Consider the following 16542-nt stretch of genomic DNA (forward strand, 5'->3'; position numbering starts at 1 on the left):
TTATATATTCTTTGGGGCAGTAACTCTTACTGTCTTCCGTTACAACGCACATTTCCACGGTCAAAGCAATGGCAACACGAAGTCGGGTACGATCTTCTTTATTATCGGTTTTCACGATAACGTCAAAGTTACACCGAGTAGTTGATTTTTATGTGCATAGAATGTTGGCCTGATTTATGAAGATGTAGCATTAGCGAAACCATCTATCAGCTAGATCGTCTGCTAATGTACTTCCTAAAAACCATTGCCATGCATGTATGTAGATAGTGGAAACAACTAGATTTTTGTTTAGTTTTTCAGTGTTAGCAAAAATGGCACGCGAAGAATTTAAGTGAGTTACAATCAACAACTTCTCATTTTAAAGAAAACTGATGATCCAAAGAAGTTTACTCTTTTAGATAACAGATTTTAATTGCATTTAAACAAAAAGTTCTTGATAAAGCACAAGGACGTATTAATATGAATGATCTGTATTTCTTTAATGGTTTTTGCTATTTTCTTCAGGCTCTTGCAGTATTTCAAGAGTTACACGAAACATGCATATATTCTTTAATAGTTTTTGCTATTTTTTTCAGGCTCTTGCAGCATTTAAAGAGTTACACAAAACATGCAAGACTGTGTTTTCAGGAGACAAAAAAGCGCTCAAAGGTGATCATATTTTCCTTATTTCAAAGTAATGCAAAATATAAAAATTTTATAAATGTAATAGTTTATAATGTATATAAAATGTATTTTTATGCCCACATTCTTGGTCCCGCTACTACTCAGCGTGAAATCGGGGCCTTAGTTGGTGGGTGTGTTCTCAACAGCCTAAAATAACATAGATTGGTAATCAAAAATTTATCTTTATTTGTATTACAATCATTTGCAGACATTAAAGTTTAACTGGAGTATAATCTTTTTATTTTAATGTTATTATAACTATTTCATGCTTAATACCATAGCTAATCAATGTATGTTTAATTGCAGCAAGCAGGTTCAAAGTAAATTCAGAATTTAAGAAGTACAAAGATGAAACAGACACAAAGACAATTGAAAATGTGGGTACAGACTTTTTTTTCAAATTGTATCAATTTGTCTATGTCCATGTTGCTATTTGATAATAAAATTGTGTAACATGGATGCCAAGACACTGCATAATCATCCTTAGCCACGCCAATCTCTGTGGCAGTCAGAGTATGTTTGTTATGCAGTGTTTAGAACAGAGGAAAAAACTTCTCCTAAAACAAAACAAATGCTTTCTGATTTAATATTTATCTTTTCTTTTGTATCTGCAGCTTTGCTTATAAAGCTATGTTACATTAGTTTTCTGTTGTGATACTGATTTGATATTTTTATGTATATATCAGGGGTGCCCAACTTATGGCCGGCCAAAGGTGCCTTATGCGGCCTAGTCATTTTAACCAGACACAACATAATTTCATTTTTTAACATCATAATTCTGGCAAAACCGCCATGTTCTGGCCCGTGAGAATTTATATCGTGTCCAGTCCAGCCCCCGAGTGAGTAAAGGTTGGGCACCACTGATTATATATACTGATGCCTTTTATTTATATCTATTTATAAAAACTGTCAAATAGGTTTTTTTTAAAAAATATTCCTGTGTTAGATAAGCTACAAAGTATTTAATAACTTACATTCTTTCATGACTATTGGAACCTGATTTTTTTTTTATTTGGAAAATTTTTCTTAATTTTGTAATTGAGTTTTCAACCACCTCTCATTGTCCTAGAGTTCTGGAAAATTTCAACGTTTGCTCATTTTGGGTGCCAGTTCAATGTTAAATCATTTCCAGCAGTCCACAAGCCATAAAATAATTTGAAATTTTTTTATGGGCTGAATTAGGGAGGTGGGTAACAGCTTCTGTAGGACTAGTAAACTAAAACTATCTCCCATAATTCAACCTTGCAGAAGAGAATAAAGTCACAAAGTAAAACAAAAAAAATTGACAAAATTCAAAAAGACTAAAAGGTGCAAAGTAAAAAAAGGTTTTTAATACACTTTTATTAAAAGTCTACAAAAAAAAAGTTAAAATAATTTTTTTCCTTAGGGCTCTGGATTTTCTTTAATACATATAACTTGAATATGAAGGTGTGAGGAGCAGTCTCACAAATATTGAAATAAAAGATTTTTATAAAATGTATCAAGAGTGCCCCTCACACTTTAAAATTGTAAGTTATATGTATTGAAGAAAATCCAGAGACAATGTTTTTTTACTTATTTTTTATTTGTATTTTATGTGTTCTCTTTAGCACATTCAATGGGCTAATGATTCTGCTCGTCTGCTTCGACTAACAGTTGTACAAGGCAAGCTTAAGGATGATGGAACTACCTATGGTAATCTGCAAGTAGTGTGCATTCAGTTATATGCTTGTATTTTGTCAGAATTCCCTCAATTCACATATATATTTACATGTGTAGTAATATACAGATAATTCATTATATTTAGTACAGCAGTTATTACTTTATTGTTCTGCTTGCAGCCAATATATTATTGTACTTTTAGGGGGGGCTTTCTCTACCCCATTTCCCAACAACCTTATTGGTCATGAACTGTTACTGTTAGTTTTTTAAGATATGAATTAGTTTGTTATGATTAGAAGAAAACTAAAAATATCTTTAAAAATATCTGAAGTTAAATCGAATTTTCAAAGATGAAAAAAAATATGACAACCGGTCTATGTGTAAAACTTGTGTTGCAGAAGTGCGCTTAAGGAAAGATACAAGCCTAGAAGACAACACCATCTTTAATCCTAATGCTGACATTCCCATGAGACCACAACATAGAAGGAGAAAGGAAGTGCATTCTTCCAACTTAGAAATTGACCTGTTGAAGGGAAAGAAAGGATGACATTAGCAACATTTCCAAATGATGTCTACTGCCTTCCATATTGATTCCTGTGTCCTGTTCTGCATGCATATTGCATATTCACACGAGAAAGAATCCTAAATTTCTAAACAAAGCTTTCTTGTATTGTGTTGCCAGCAGAGCGTTTTTCTCTCTCAAACACTGCATCTCCAGTGACATTGTTGCATGTCAGCATAGTACACTTCGATCAATTTTCGTTTGAAGTCTTAAGCGCAGATCTAGCTTCTTGTACCTGACTATCATCACTGCAGAATACAAAACCTTTCCTAACTAAACATTTGTTTTTCTTTTCAGAAGTTGACAGTTATTCAGTCTTTTATTAAATCTAGGATGATAAAATCTTTCAGTGCTACATCCACCCAACATGTTTATGACTAAATTTTTCTCTCCCTTTGACAAATTTTAACCTTATTAGAGTATTTTTTTTTTTTTTTTGAGATCTACCACTTGAAATTGAAGCAAGTGACCAACGCCTAAGCAAAGAATGAATAGTTTAGGAGATATTTTTGTCTCTGGATCCAGACAGCTATGGTTTACTGTCACATTTATCTATTCATATGAGTATATTGGATGAGATTTTACACACTGGTTATTTTCATCTACCTATAGACATTTTATATTTATCAGAACATTTCAATTACAAGAATGATATAAATGCCACGTGACAGTTTACTCCTTGTTATTCCTTGAGCATAGGGCCACAACAGCCATGTGACAGTTCTGCCATGAAATTTGTCAGTGATTGGAATGATTGATATTTTTTATTTTATGAATGAGTCTTATGCTTTCCCCAAACACAAAAGGTGCATGTCTTGCAAATGCCTGGTAAAGCTAAACAAGCACAAAAGAAAAATCACACCTTTATTGTGTGATGTCTGAAACTATAAAAGCATATACCTAAATTACTATAATATATACACATATATGTAAAATGTGCAAACATCATCTTCTTCCTAATCACCCACAAAAGATCATAGGGCCGCAACTACACACCATCGGATCCGGTTCAGTTGCGACCATGTCATCCCAGTTGCCTCCGCCTCGCAAAATGTGCAAACATACATGGCCATAAATATTTCGTCCAGGAAGCCACGTGACGTCCTTGGACTGGGACAACGCTCGGTACCCGTACTGCCGTCTCACCTCATCACAGCGTGGACTCGCAGCGTGAAGAGACTGAGATATAAAAAGAATACGCAGTACGAGAGCAGCTGTAACAGCTGCAAGAGCGACATACCTTATGTATGCGAGAGCGGATTATGATTTTGATTAATGGGCCCCCCTTTTACATGAGCTAACTTCTCGTATGCATTTGCACCGTTTGTATTTAATAAATCTGTGTTGTTGCACTAAGTTACAAGACACACTGTTGTGCATGAAGTGTTTTGTTCGGGGAAGACCATAGATGGGGGACGAGGTCGTGTGACAAGATTTTAAGTGATAGGCGTGTGATATTGTACTCAACGATCCCTTAGGACCTATAGGTGGTAAGAGTTACATCATGTCACCCACTTGCCCAGCTCCCCTGTGCAAACGTTCGCATTTGACGTCAAAACTCAGGAATACTGGAACACATTGAGAATGTCAATGTACTCTTGATCACCACCTAGTAAAACTGGGTTAGAATGTCTGATGCATAACTAAGGCATAGGAAGCAGTCATTGCTGGGCCTTCCCGATGTTATGGCACCTCAGGTTTGCAGACTTCATCAACGGAAGAGATAAAGAGCAAACACAACCCAAGGGATGCGCAGAGTTTTGGGATAAGGGGCTTAATACATGTACTCCAAGGGCTGTACCGAAGGAAGTCGAGGATTCAAAGGCATACGTAGACTGGGAGAAACGAAAAGTCAAGAGCTTATTATAAAGAGTTTCTGAGGAATGATGGTGCCGTAGTCTAAAGAAGGTGGGCATAAGAAACAAGAGACTCAAGATGCCAGAGGATAATGTGAAGAGCTAAGAGAGAGCATCATCAACCGATTGGCCTGATAGGCAAACTGAAGATCTCGAGGCTTTAGACAGCCGCTAGTGAAGCGCATCAAATAGCTCAGCTCTCGTCTCGGCTACGCTGTTCTTTCTCTGAATGTGGCTTCTGTTTACAGGGTTGGATGCCTTGATGCGATATAGCCTAATTGTTGGTTTGGCGTAGAACACTAAATCCCCCCTCCTTCCCCAATTGCACGATGCGTCACTGCTTGTTTTAAAGTTGAAAAATCTGTGCAGTCGTGCTGTGCGCATGCGAGACGTGGACTGCGCTTGCCGATACAGAGAAATATTCGAGATCAAAGGCCCGAGGGGGCTGCACGAATCTCATATAGAAAGTACAAAACCAATGACCATAGCACAATCACCACCCTCAGGTACATTTCTCTCAACAGTAAAGTGACACAGGCATCAAGCATGTCCTTTAGTCATGTGATCATCCAGATGACGCCACTCCTTCAAGATACCGAGGAGGGAGAGGGTGGGAAGACTCAACCCATCAACGCCGAGCTGGACGGAAGAAAAACTGGTTGGCAAACGTATCATCAGGGCTTCTGCTTACGCAAAAAATTGCGTACAGTACGCATTAAAAGTTCGGAGGACCCCTTCAATTTTCGTCAATGGGGTCCCATTCAAATTTGGGCGAAGAACAGAGACCCCTTTAAAATCTGAAGAAGGGGTCCCTGGGACGGTGGGACCAGTCAAGGGATGTATGTAGTCAAGGAGATACATTCTGAAAAATGCGTTATCATTGTCAGGCAAACAATATAGCGTACTTTTATACACGTCTAAGAATTAAAGGGCTGGACATAGGGTCACTTGGAGCGGGTTTCAGCCGATCGACATCGGTGGCGGACTCTGGTTTAGGCCTTATGTGCAACCAGAGACGTTATGGTCTCGGCGAGCCTAAGCAATAGTTGTGACTGAAACGGAAGCTTTGCATACAACTGCCTCGTTTTAGTAGTTAAACAAAAGTCGTCTGCCAGCAGTCCAGTAATACAAGTTTGTGACTAAATTTACATTTACGACGTCATTGAATTTTTCAGCTCCATCACAGGATCTCATCCAATCTGTGGACCGACGCTGACAGAATGATCATGAGCGTGTATTTATACGTTCATGGAATGATCAACATTCAAAACGTCAGAGGTGTTGATGCTCCCGAATACAAAATAAGGAGTAAACGGCCACTGCATTATTTCAATTATCTGCAGTTTTGAGGCTTATCGTAACTGAACTGCGTTCTGATTACTGAGGCAACTTTTGCTTGCTCAGGTAAAGAAAACAAGAACCGGCAAAATAGACACGAATTCGGGCTTAATGGTCCTCCGTATCAAAGAGTTCCCCACTACCAACTTCCCGGATGTACGCCATCGCGAAGGGCTCGCTCTTTAAAAATCATCGGTAATTTGCAAAAAAACTAGCCAACCATACAAAAACTCCAGCATTATTCTGCGGAATTAAAGACATTAGCACATGCCATGGCCGCAAAGGACTTATCAAAAACGTTTGAAGATGTCGAATCAGATGATCCAAGTCTGGAAACATCTGTTCCTACTGATCTTACGTTGTCTCCTGACTACAGTGAAAGGGAAGGAGGTCGGAATAAAAAGAGACAGATTACAAAACAACTGATCGAACGTAAACAACTTGTTCATGATATGCAGTTGCTCCGAATTGAACTTTCACAGAAAAATATGACTATCGAAAATATGAAGGTAGAGCATTTGCAGCGTGTAGAAGAGCTAGAGGAAAAATTGCAAGATGTTTCTCACCAAAAACAAATTCTCCAAGCAAGACTGGAATCGGAGCTACAGATTCAGCAAGAAGAAGCAAAACGACGACAACATTCCATTAACAAGGAGCTAGAATCAGTGAGAAGCAGGCAACAGCAACTCGAAGCAGCAAATGAACGTCTCAGAGAAAAGGCTGGCGATGTTCGTCGTAGCTTGCGAGACCTTAGCTTGACTGAAGAAAAATACTACATTCTCAGAGGCCTACCAGACGAAGAAATCTCACTAAGAGACTTTGTTGCAGTGAGTATCACAATGCACGCAATACGACATTAGTGAAATCACTGGTGGGAGCTTAAATCAATTTAAAAAAAAAAATTAAATATGCTTAGTGTGACTCTATTAATTTTTTTAACAGATGCGGCTATATGAAGGAATGCGACCTCTGCAGGTGGAAATAGATCAACTACGTGTGACATGCAAGTCTCAAGAAGAGGAGTTAAAAACAATGTCAAGTGAACTTCTGGAATTACAAAAGGTTAATGTGGCAACAAAAGTACCTTTGTTCATTTAAAAAGACATCCTTGCCTATTTAATAATGATGATAGTGATGACGATGATGATGATGATGATGATGATAATAATAATAATAATATAATAATAATAATATAATTATTATTATTTAGTATATTTTCCAAAAATCTTAAGTATTATTCAAAATTACACTGTTTGCTATTGATATTCAAGCTTTTGTATATTTACATCATTAAGTAAATGGTGTGCTTTTTGCAACTTTTACAATTTAGAAACTAGAAGAAGAACGTTTAGCACATGGAGAACTGCGAGTCCGTTATCAAAAGATAACTCTTGAGTATGCAGACAGCAAAACTCGAATAAGAAATGATGATTACAAGGTGGAGAACTATGACAAGGTGAAATTGTAAGTATGTCAACATGTTTTGACTTGTTAGTATTTATGATAAATCTCCTAGTTCTTCCTGTAACATGAATGTGGCAAACAGAATCATTAATTTCAATAGTTCCTGTTGGAAACTGGGGGAATGGTATAACTTTTATACAGATGCTTGTGATTTTGAAGATGGATGTTACATTTGCATGGCTTATCTTCAATATGTTAAGATATTTTCACTATACCCAGACAGATTGCCTCTATTGCAGATTTAACAGTTTGACAGATTTTTGTCATCTTACTGCAGCTATACACAAAGCCATTTCGTTAGTGGTCTTGATTCACCAAGAGCAAAGATTTAATTTGAAAATTATTGCAATGCAGATAGAATGTAAATTATTTATGTTACCTTTTTTTTTTTTTTGTAAAATTTCTGATTGATTTTAGCAGCCTATCAATTTTTGTTTTTGAAGAGAGAGAGACAACTTGGAAAGAGATCATGGAGATGTGGAGAGACAGTTGTCAGTACTTGAGATTGCTCACAACAATCTGCAGAAAGAACGAGATGATCTTAGTAGAGAGGTATTAAGTTAATAATTAAGTTACAAATGATTCTTTAAGAATGAAGTACAAAAGAAGAGAGAGAGAGAGAGAGATGAGATGCTGAAATTAAAAGTTTATTTATCAAAAATGAAGTGATATTTTGTAGCTGTCTGCAGCCAAGCAGTCTCTTCAGTTGCTGAAACAGGATAAAGACTATCTAAGTCGTCAGGTCACTGAAGCTAACAATCGTTCAACATTTGCTGATGAGAAGTTGCAGCAGCTAGCCAGGCAAGTTGATGCTGCCAAGGAAGCACGAGAAGAAATGTATGAGAAATATGTGGCCTCTAGGTGAGTATTTAACACAGGATTTCCTATTTGCCATTCGTATAGCAGATTGAAAAATCACATTATATGTGTGTGTGAGTCATATGGGAAATTGTTTATTTATAATGACCTTATTTTAACTGGATATTACAATTTTCAGGGATCAGTACAAATCAGAATATGAAAATAAACTTAGAGAAGAGCTTGAGCAAATACGGATTCGCACCAATACGGAAATTGACAGGCTTCGAACATCAACTAGAGAAATGTATGAAAGGGAAAATAGGTAAGTAAATTTTCTCCGTTGACAGTCCACATTTATTGCTCACCATTTCATTCTCTGATACGTAAAGTATCATTACCCCTCTTCAGTTATTCTTCCCAATCATGTATTTGCATACACTGTAAGAGTTACATTGTAGGGTGATAAGAATCTCAAAATTTATTAAACCTAGGAACTTTTTTCATTGCAAGTAAATTATAATAATAATGTAAGTTTTGAGGGACAACTAGGAACCTCCATTATCAGATAGAAAGGAGTGCATGACAGGGCAGACGTATGCTTTTTGTTGGCTGCCTCCAGCACATTTGTCTGTATTACAATGATTCACAATGATTCACAGGACAGTGTATATGTTGAAAAAGTGTTAACACACTGTGGAAAACTATTGTTTGAACAAATTTCTAACTTTAAAGTTGATAATTTTGCATGGCCCACAAGGGATTTTATAAATATCGAAGTGGCCCTTTGCAGTGAAAAGGTTCCCCTTCCCTGTTTTAGGGTTCACTTTGTCAGCACAGCATCTGAAATCACGTATACTGTTAGTAATAACTTTGCATTGAAATTCTAAGGTATTAATGATTAGTACTGATCATATGATATAGGTGAAAACTGCTGTTGCAACATTTTAAAGTTTAAAATTCCAGGAATCTTAGAGAAGCCAGAGATATGGCCATCAACGAACGTGAACAGGCACAGGCAACAGAAAGGGAGACAAAAGCCAAATATGAACAGATGGTTGATAAGTAAGTGATACATGTATTTTGCCTGCATAAAGTAATCATGTTCTTTCACTTGTATTTTAATACACTATTTGAACATGCTCCCCCATTAACCTATGCAAACATCATCAAAGACAGTTTAGAGTCTTCGTGTAATCATGACAGTTGCTAACACTTGTCGTAAACCTTCCTTCCATTAATAACTATTGAGCTGGAGTTCATATAAACTGGCCTTACAAATATGACTATATCTTGAGAGATTCTGAGTTATGCATTATGTAACTTGGAAAAAAATACAAACAGGTGATCTTCAATGTTTATATACATTATTTTTTTACCATTCTCACTGTTGTTACAGGTTTCGTGAAATGCAATCCAAATGGGAAAGCCAGCTGTCTGAAGTTCATAATCAACTGAAGGTAAAGGGGTTTGAAGCAGAGAGGTCACAGCTGGTCTATGAAGAAGCCATGAAGAATCTGAGGGCTAGTGAAATGGACATTGACAAGCTTGCAGAAAAAGGCTGAGGTGGGAAGAGTGGATAAAGCAGTAAAAATCTCTTGCTGGTGTAGTCAAATTCTATTAAATTTTGACATGGAACTTTCATATAGCTTTAAGGTTGCAGATGCTTATGGAAGGCACATGTTTTCTCCACTATACCCTTATAGGTTTGCTAGTGGCACACCACAGAAATTTGTTTTACTGCACCTATGTATGCTACATAAATATGCTACAGATGTCAATCAGAGAAGTCAGAGACACAATTACCACTTGACAGCTCTGCTTTTGTCGCGTCTTTGCAGGTGCTGACAAAAGAGTACTATGCTTTGCAAACAGCTATGGAGAAGCGTGTGGTAGAGCTGGAGGGACAGTTGTCAGAACGAAATGCAAAACTTGAGACATACGAGCGACTGGAAGGGGAATTAGATGATGTGATCCTCCAGGCTGCAGAGAGTAATGATTTTGAGGGGTTTCTTTTGCTGTTAACATTTCCATTTTGTAATATATTTTTAATCCTATTTCATAATTGTTTGAAGAAGCGGATAGCTGAATGGTTAGAGCACTGGTATTCAAAGATGCGCATAACCACTGCTCAATAGGTACCTGATCCCATATTGGGTTTAGGAAGGCAAGGAGGTGAGGAAGAAGAGATGGGTGCGTACCTCACAAAAATCTTGCCTGAGAAAAGTGCCCTCTTTAACACTTTACTTCCTAAACACTCCCTAAAGTTTAGGATACTACTTTTCCCTTTATCTGATCATAATTGTTAGGATTAGGTTAACCTAAGAGTGTACAACTCAGAAGTAACAAATTATGGTTAACTTGAAATTAAAAAAAAGTTGTACAAAGCTGTTTAAAATTTTAGTTTATAGTCTTTGGTATGTTTACTGCATTGCAGAATTTTTCTAAAAATTTGATTTTGTGCTAAATTGGTGTTAGCTGCTGTAAAAAACTGCATAGAAAAATATTGGAGAAGGATGTTGCAGTTCTTATAACCATTTCCGACTTCATCACTATATTTATGTTCTCAACCTTATATCATTGAAGGAGTATTTGTTTTGCTCTGTGTGCTTCCACTTCTTATATTTTTTTTTCATTTTGAGAGTCTTGTCATATACAAAAGCGTGTTTAAAATACTTTTCACCAGTAATAGATGTTGCCTAAATTTGGCTCTCTTATCAGTTTATCTGTGAATGGTTCATTCCTTATTTTGAATTATCTTGAGGAAGAATTATTTTAGCATTCTTACCTTTTTTGCTTTTGCATGAATTTTATTTTTTGTTTTTCTTTCTTTTTTTTTTTTTGAAAGCTCATCCTGCCTTTATTTGCTGTCTGATATTCTTTGATTGTCCATATTAGAGCTATCTCCTTTAATTATTTGGGTCGTAAACAAAAGAGAAATGGTCATTTTGAAGAAAAGTAATTAAAGAGAAGCCTAGAGTAAGCTGAGAGATGCATATATTTTTAAACAGTCATAAAATATTGCAAAAATTTGTTCTCATATGTTTGGTTCAATTTTTGTTTCCAGTTGACAATGAACAGGAAGCTGAAAAAGTTTTGTTCTCTTATGGCTATGGCGCCAATGTTCCTAGCACCACAAAGAGAAGAATGCAGCACAGGTAAAGCTTAACATTAAAGTGAAAGTATTTGTAATACTTTTGGCAGTTTTGGTCATAGGATAGTGGACACCAATGTGGTTAGAGCACTGGCATCTGAAACTACAGGTGTGCTGGTTTGATACCTGTTTAGTGCAGCAAATGTCAACTGGGATTTATTTCTAGATTGCAGTCTATGGCATGTTCATTTCTATTACAAGTATTTGGAAAGTAATGTCCAGCCTAATAAAACAATATTAAATCAAAAAATATAATCTCTTGTTTTACATTCTTTTTATAGTGTGCAACTGGCTCGGAGAGTTTTGCAGCTGGAAAAAGCCAACACTTCACTAAGGCATGAAGTCCAAAGAGAACAAAATAAAGTTAAACAGCTGGGAGATGAGGTGAAATATTATAAAGCTCTAGTTTTGTTAAAATCTTAACAGCTCATTACATATGTCCTGTAAAATTTTTTTTCTAGCTTTGCATTTTCTCCCCATGAGAAATAAGAGGCTTTAAAAATGAGGACTTACCATATGTTCTTTAAAAAAAAAAAACCAACCTGATTATAAACCTTCAGACATAAAAGAAGATTGGCTGTAAGCTTGTAATTGAATTGTCAAGGGAGGCTCCAGATAAGAGAGTTTAGGTTGGTGATCATGGTATTTGCTCATTAGGGCAAAAGCATTGTATCAGCTTATGCAGGGTGCATTTATAAAAGCTTTTTTTTTTTTTATAAATCATTCAATAGGACAAACTGTCAAACAAAAGCAAAATACAGCTGAAAATAATGATAAAATTTAGTAACAAATCTTTAAAGAGATTGGTTTTGAAGTTTATAAAATAATGGGGTTTTGGTGCTGTTTGGTTAGATGTCTCAAAACTAAGTAACCACCACCAAAAATCCTGATGTGATCCATGCAAAGCTATATATTACTTCTGTTTGTTTTTTGAAAAAGTTATTAAATTGTTTTATGATAACTGTGCAAGTCCAGAAATTTACCCATAGCAAAGTAGACACTTTGAACAGGAACTGCATAATTTGTTCCTGGTAACCACGGTTAGGCTTTTGGAGCTGTTAATCTAGTTTTACATGCTGCTGCAATTGAACACTGTTAATCAGGATTAGTACTTTGTTTCTCAGACTTTGTCTCTCTTTTCCTTTCAACCATTCAGTCTACTAAGGAGGTCCTTTGGAGTACATATCTTTAGGATTTTCTGAAGCAATATCATTGAATAGTACATTATTATTTCAGCTCAAGAGTGCTAATGCAGTGTTAGACCAAGCCCAGCAGCCATACAGCTATCTCATTGAGAGTATACGAGTTCGGGAAGTGCAGATTCAACAACTCAGTCAGCAAGTTGCCATGCTGGAGGAGGATACTCAGTAAGTAACATGGAGGGTTCTAATCACAAAAGAATTTCATCTTGTGACATTGGTGTGCTTGGTGGGTGATTTAAAGAGGTAATATCAATATTCAGTGTTAACAGCCAATGTGCGGTGTTGGAGATTTTGTGATAAAGTCACAGCTACAAGGTTATCCTTATAGATAGAATTTAAAGTATGTTCCGATGTGTCATAGGCATCCTTACCACTGCTGCTGCTATGAAAGTGAAGTCATTAAATACATTTTGAAGTTATTTGTTGGCACTTATAGTAGTTGTAAGGAAGTGATTTCACTTAAAGTGAAAATATGTTTGTTTATGACTAACTGTTGCTATGTTTTTATCCATTTGTGGCCTCTGTCCACAGAAAACTTGAGAAAGAGCGTAGTGATCTTGTAAAAATGAAAAACCAGATGGCTCTTGACTTGGAAAGACTCCTCAATCAGCGTGAGGTCAGGAGATTTTTTTTTATTATTACAAATATACTTAGAAACAGAACAAATAATTTTTGTATACAAGTCACTCATACTTCATAGAATGATTCAAATCCTGTCAGTAAAGTCTTTAATAATTCATTACCTTAAGATGACATTGTAATTTGCTGTTATATATTGCACATTAGCATAAGGATATTGATTATGCATAATATGGTAGTTTTCAAGGAGGTTACTTCGTTAGACCTCAAGAAGGAATCAGCTGGCTTATCAGTAAGTAAAAGCAACCATCGCAGCACAGAGAATTTGTCTTATTAGTGGAAGTACCTTTATTAATGGCCTTTTGGGAGTATGCTTCTCTCACCTGTTGTGTCTTAATTTTTTCAGGAAATGGCCATCATGAAGCAAGTTGTGATGAGTATGTCAGAACGTGTACCATCTGCAAAACAGGTGGGAGATGAAAGAAGACCAAAGTCTGCTTCCTTACATCTGCCGAGCACTCATCACAGAGACTTCGAGATACATGATGATATAGACATTGTCAAGCCAGGCCCTCTCTCACTGGTAAAGATTGCCACTACTGCTCTCACTTATATGACCTTGCTTTCACAGATTTTTTTGGCAGACTGATAAGCATGCCATTCCTGTTTTCCCAGTTAAAACATCTGTATCTACATGTATGTATCTACGAGTAGAAACGCACACCTCTCCCACATTTCCATATCAAAAGCAGTCTGCATTTATTACACGAGGTGCTTTATTAAAAAATGAATCAAGATGAAATTAGAGGCAAGACAGAAAAGAGAACCATTGATGAGGTAGGCTCAAAACATAACATCTCTATTGCACAGTCTTGTCATATTATTGTCAAAACTTTGAAAATCCAGGTGCAGCTGTCGGGACAAGAGAGAAAATTACTGACAAATAAGTGTACCAATTCTTACATAAAATGTCGTACATAAATCCATAATTGTGTCATATTTGCATGAGATTTTAAGCTATATTTCTGTACTGACAGACAAAAGCACCACGGTGGGCCAACAAATTGAAGAAGAAGAACTCAAGTCAGAAAACACAGTTTTCTAAAGTGTATGGTTATGCTACGAAATGACAGGCTTGGTATTCAGTCAACAGTGAAAGGAAGAGCAGTGCTTTTTCAGTCAGCAACAAAATAATGCCACTTGAAACCATTTACAGGATCAAGAGTCAGCAGCAATTTTTTGTGAGCAAAGATAATTTTAGTCTGACGGTGACCATGAAGTTAGGAGATCACTTAATACTTTGTGTTCATTGGTTTCCATATTAATAACTTACTGACGATTGATTAGCATCAAATCCTCATGAAGCTTCCTGTTTCTTCATCTTCCTTCTACTCATACCATAGAAAGAAATATCTGCTGTGATATTGTACAGAGTAAAATGTCTGCAGAGGTAAGCTATATTTAAATACTCCTTTCAATGTTCGAATTGAAGGAAAAAGAGAATGGAGAAAAATATCTTTATTTCAGCTTTTTATTTGGCCATTTATATGAATGATAACCCTTGCCCCATTAAAAAAAATGTCTGCAGAAACAGTGAAACTGGCAAAACAAATCAAACTTGTATAATTCAGCTAATGACATAAAGAACAGTCCATGGAATTACATTTCTGCCACATTTGAGAGATTTATGATTTTTTTATAGCATGTTTTTAACCTTTTGCATCCACATCTTGAAGTTATTTTACATTAAATATTTTAGTCCTTGTAACTTTCTAGGTTTTTGTTTTTATTTTTCTTACATTAAAAGACTGCTGGAAAGAAAGTTGTCTGTACATTTGTTTATTGAATAAAGTGCCACAAATACAATTTCTATACACTGATATTTATTGTGTAAACTGTCATGGAATAGAAATTTTATGTTCTTTAACAAGATATGTAATAAAATATCAATTTAAATTCTTATCAGAAATTTGTCAGTGACTGAATGCTTTAAGCTGCATGGGTTTCTCAAGACATTGATGGTTTATGTGTTTCATTTCACTGTAATTTATTCATTGCATTTGAATGACAACTATTGTATTGCATGACAACTGTTGTATTGCAGATGTAGGCACTCTTCCCTTGTCATTCACTGCATGTTGATGCACACAAATCCTACAAAGTATTCACATAATATTTACTGATTTATTATGTAATAAGCTGTGGTAGGTTTGTATTGTTTTCTATACAATAATGTCTTGTGTCTGACGTTTTGTTTGCGTCATTTGTTACATGTCACAGGGGAGGGCAAAGTGCTTCCACCTCGCGGTGATTTTGCACTATTGACGGTGGGGATCTTTTGAGGTGTGTGGGTGTGGTGGATATGGGTCTACGGGGAAGAGTCGCTGTCTTATGGCGCCACATGTATTGTCTGTCTAGTTTGTTCTTTTTTCCTCTTGGTGATTATAGGTTTACCGAATCTGTTTTGGTGGTGTACTTTGCTGCTGCCACTTGCTAATTGTGCTTTGGAAGTCCGCCGTGGTGGTATACTGTGCTGGTGCCCTCTCTTTTTGAGTGTGTACTGCTTCTTGTTACCTGTGTGTTCTGCCTTACTGTTGGAGAATCAGACAGTTGAGATTTGGAACAAGCTCAATGCTTTGTTACTGATTTGTCTGACATGACTTTTGCATCTCTTTACCCTCTTGTCACTTTTGTATGAACTTTACTAGCTACTATATCCTGTTAATTTGGCTCTTTTGAAATACAATTGCCGAACAGGTAGTAACTGGTTACTTTCAAGCTTTAGAGTAGGTTGACACAGGATAAGTACAGTAGTCAGGTCACAGAGAAGTGCGGACACAAGACATAGTCAGGTCAAAGGCCTTAAAAACAAGTTGACCTTTTTCAGCATCAGCATCAGATTAGTCTGAGCGGCATATTTCACCGATCAAAAAACACTCGCTTGTCACCACGGCACTGATCAAGAAACTCGATCGGGATTCACATCTTGTCTCGTGACACTCTCTGTACGCGACACCTGTCTGCAGGGCTGTGCATCTGGGGTTTTTCTCCGGGCACTACGGATGCGGTTCCCCCATCCCTCTCCCACCACATGCGAAATCACCTGAAGGGGAAGCACTTTCCACCCCCCCCAAAAAAAAAAAAACCTGCAAGGTCTGGAGTGTCATCAGCATATATCATTGATGAGCAACAATATATGGTCAGACAGGGATGCATGCTCTAATTAAGTGGTATTATGAACAATATAAAGTATAAACAAAACAACTGCACGAGCCTAGCTTAAAT

At 36.6% G+C, this 16542-nt stretch overlaps 2 protein-coding genes across 2 annotated transcripts; both read left to right on the plus strand.

Moving 5' to 3' along the window:
• The first annotated feature begins 13 nt into the window (after window positions 1–13).
• Window positions 14–3144, plus strand: LOC112559498 (complex III assembly factor LYRM7-like). The gene is made up of 5 exons (XM_025230802.1): window positions 14–86; window positions 576–648; window positions 970–1040; window positions 2253–2337; window positions 2703–3144. The coding sequence occupies exons 1-5, from the start codon at window positions 69–71 to the stop codon at window positions 2849–2851; spliced, it is 396 nt and encodes a 131-aa protein (XP_025086587.1). The 5' UTR covers window positions 14–68; the 3' UTR covers window positions 2852–3144.
• A 2677-nt stretch (window positions 3145–5821) lies between these two features.
• On the plus strand, window positions 5822–15219 carry LOC112560271 (progesterone-induced-blocking factor 1-like). Its single transcript, XM_025232008.1, has 15 exons — window positions 5822–6887; window positions 7003–7122; window positions 7391–7524; window positions 7968–8076; window positions 8204–8385; window positions 8522–8647; window positions 9289–9387; window positions 9722–9883; window positions 10160–10314; window positions 11390–11480; window positions 11758–11860; window positions 12713–12843; window positions 13210–13294; window positions 13664–13840; window positions 14295–15219. Exons 1-15 carry the CDS (start codon window positions 6333–6335, stop codon window positions 14385–14387), a joined length of 2322 nt encoding a protein of 773 aa, XP_025087793.1. The 5' UTR covers window positions 5822–6332; the 3' UTR covers window positions 14388–15219.
• Window positions 15220–16542: the final 1323 nt, after the last annotated feature.

This window comes from Pomacea canaliculata, linkage group LG3 (genome assembly GCF_003073045.1).
Source record: "Pomacea canaliculata isolate SZHN2017 linkage group LG3, ASM307304v1, whole genome shotgun sequence".
Classification (NCBI taxonomy): domain Eukaryota; kingdom Metazoa; phylum Mollusca; class Gastropoda; order Architaenioglossa; family Ampullariidae; genus Pomacea; species Pomacea canaliculata.

What these genes read in the sequence shown, in the direction of transcription:
- LOC112559498 (XM_025230802.1), top strand. An exon ending in ACACAAAGACAATTGAAAAT is followed by an intron (nt 1,041 to 2,252) that starts GTGGGTACAGAC and finishes TGTTCTCTTTAG; the next exon opens with CACATTCAATGGGCTAATGA. An exon ending in GGATGATGGAACTACCTATG is followed by an intron (nt 2,338 to 2,702) that starts GTAATCTGCAAG and finishes CTTGTGTTGCAG; the next exon opens with AAGTGCGCTTAAGGAAAGAT.
- LOC112560271 (XM_025232008.1), top strand. Translation starts at nt 6,333, where the DNA reads ATGGCCGCAAAGGACTTATCAAAAACGTTTGAAGATGTCGAATCAGAT. An exon ending in AACTTCTGGAATTACAAAAG is followed by an intron (nt 7,123 to 7,390) that starts GTTAATGTGGCA and finishes TTTACAATTTAG; the next exon opens with AAACTAGAAGAAGAACGTTT. An exon ending in GACTCCTCAATCAGCGTGAG is followed by an intron (nt 13,295 to 13,663) that starts GTCAGGAGATTT and finishes TAATTTTTTCAG; the next exon opens with GAAATGGCCATCATGAAGCA.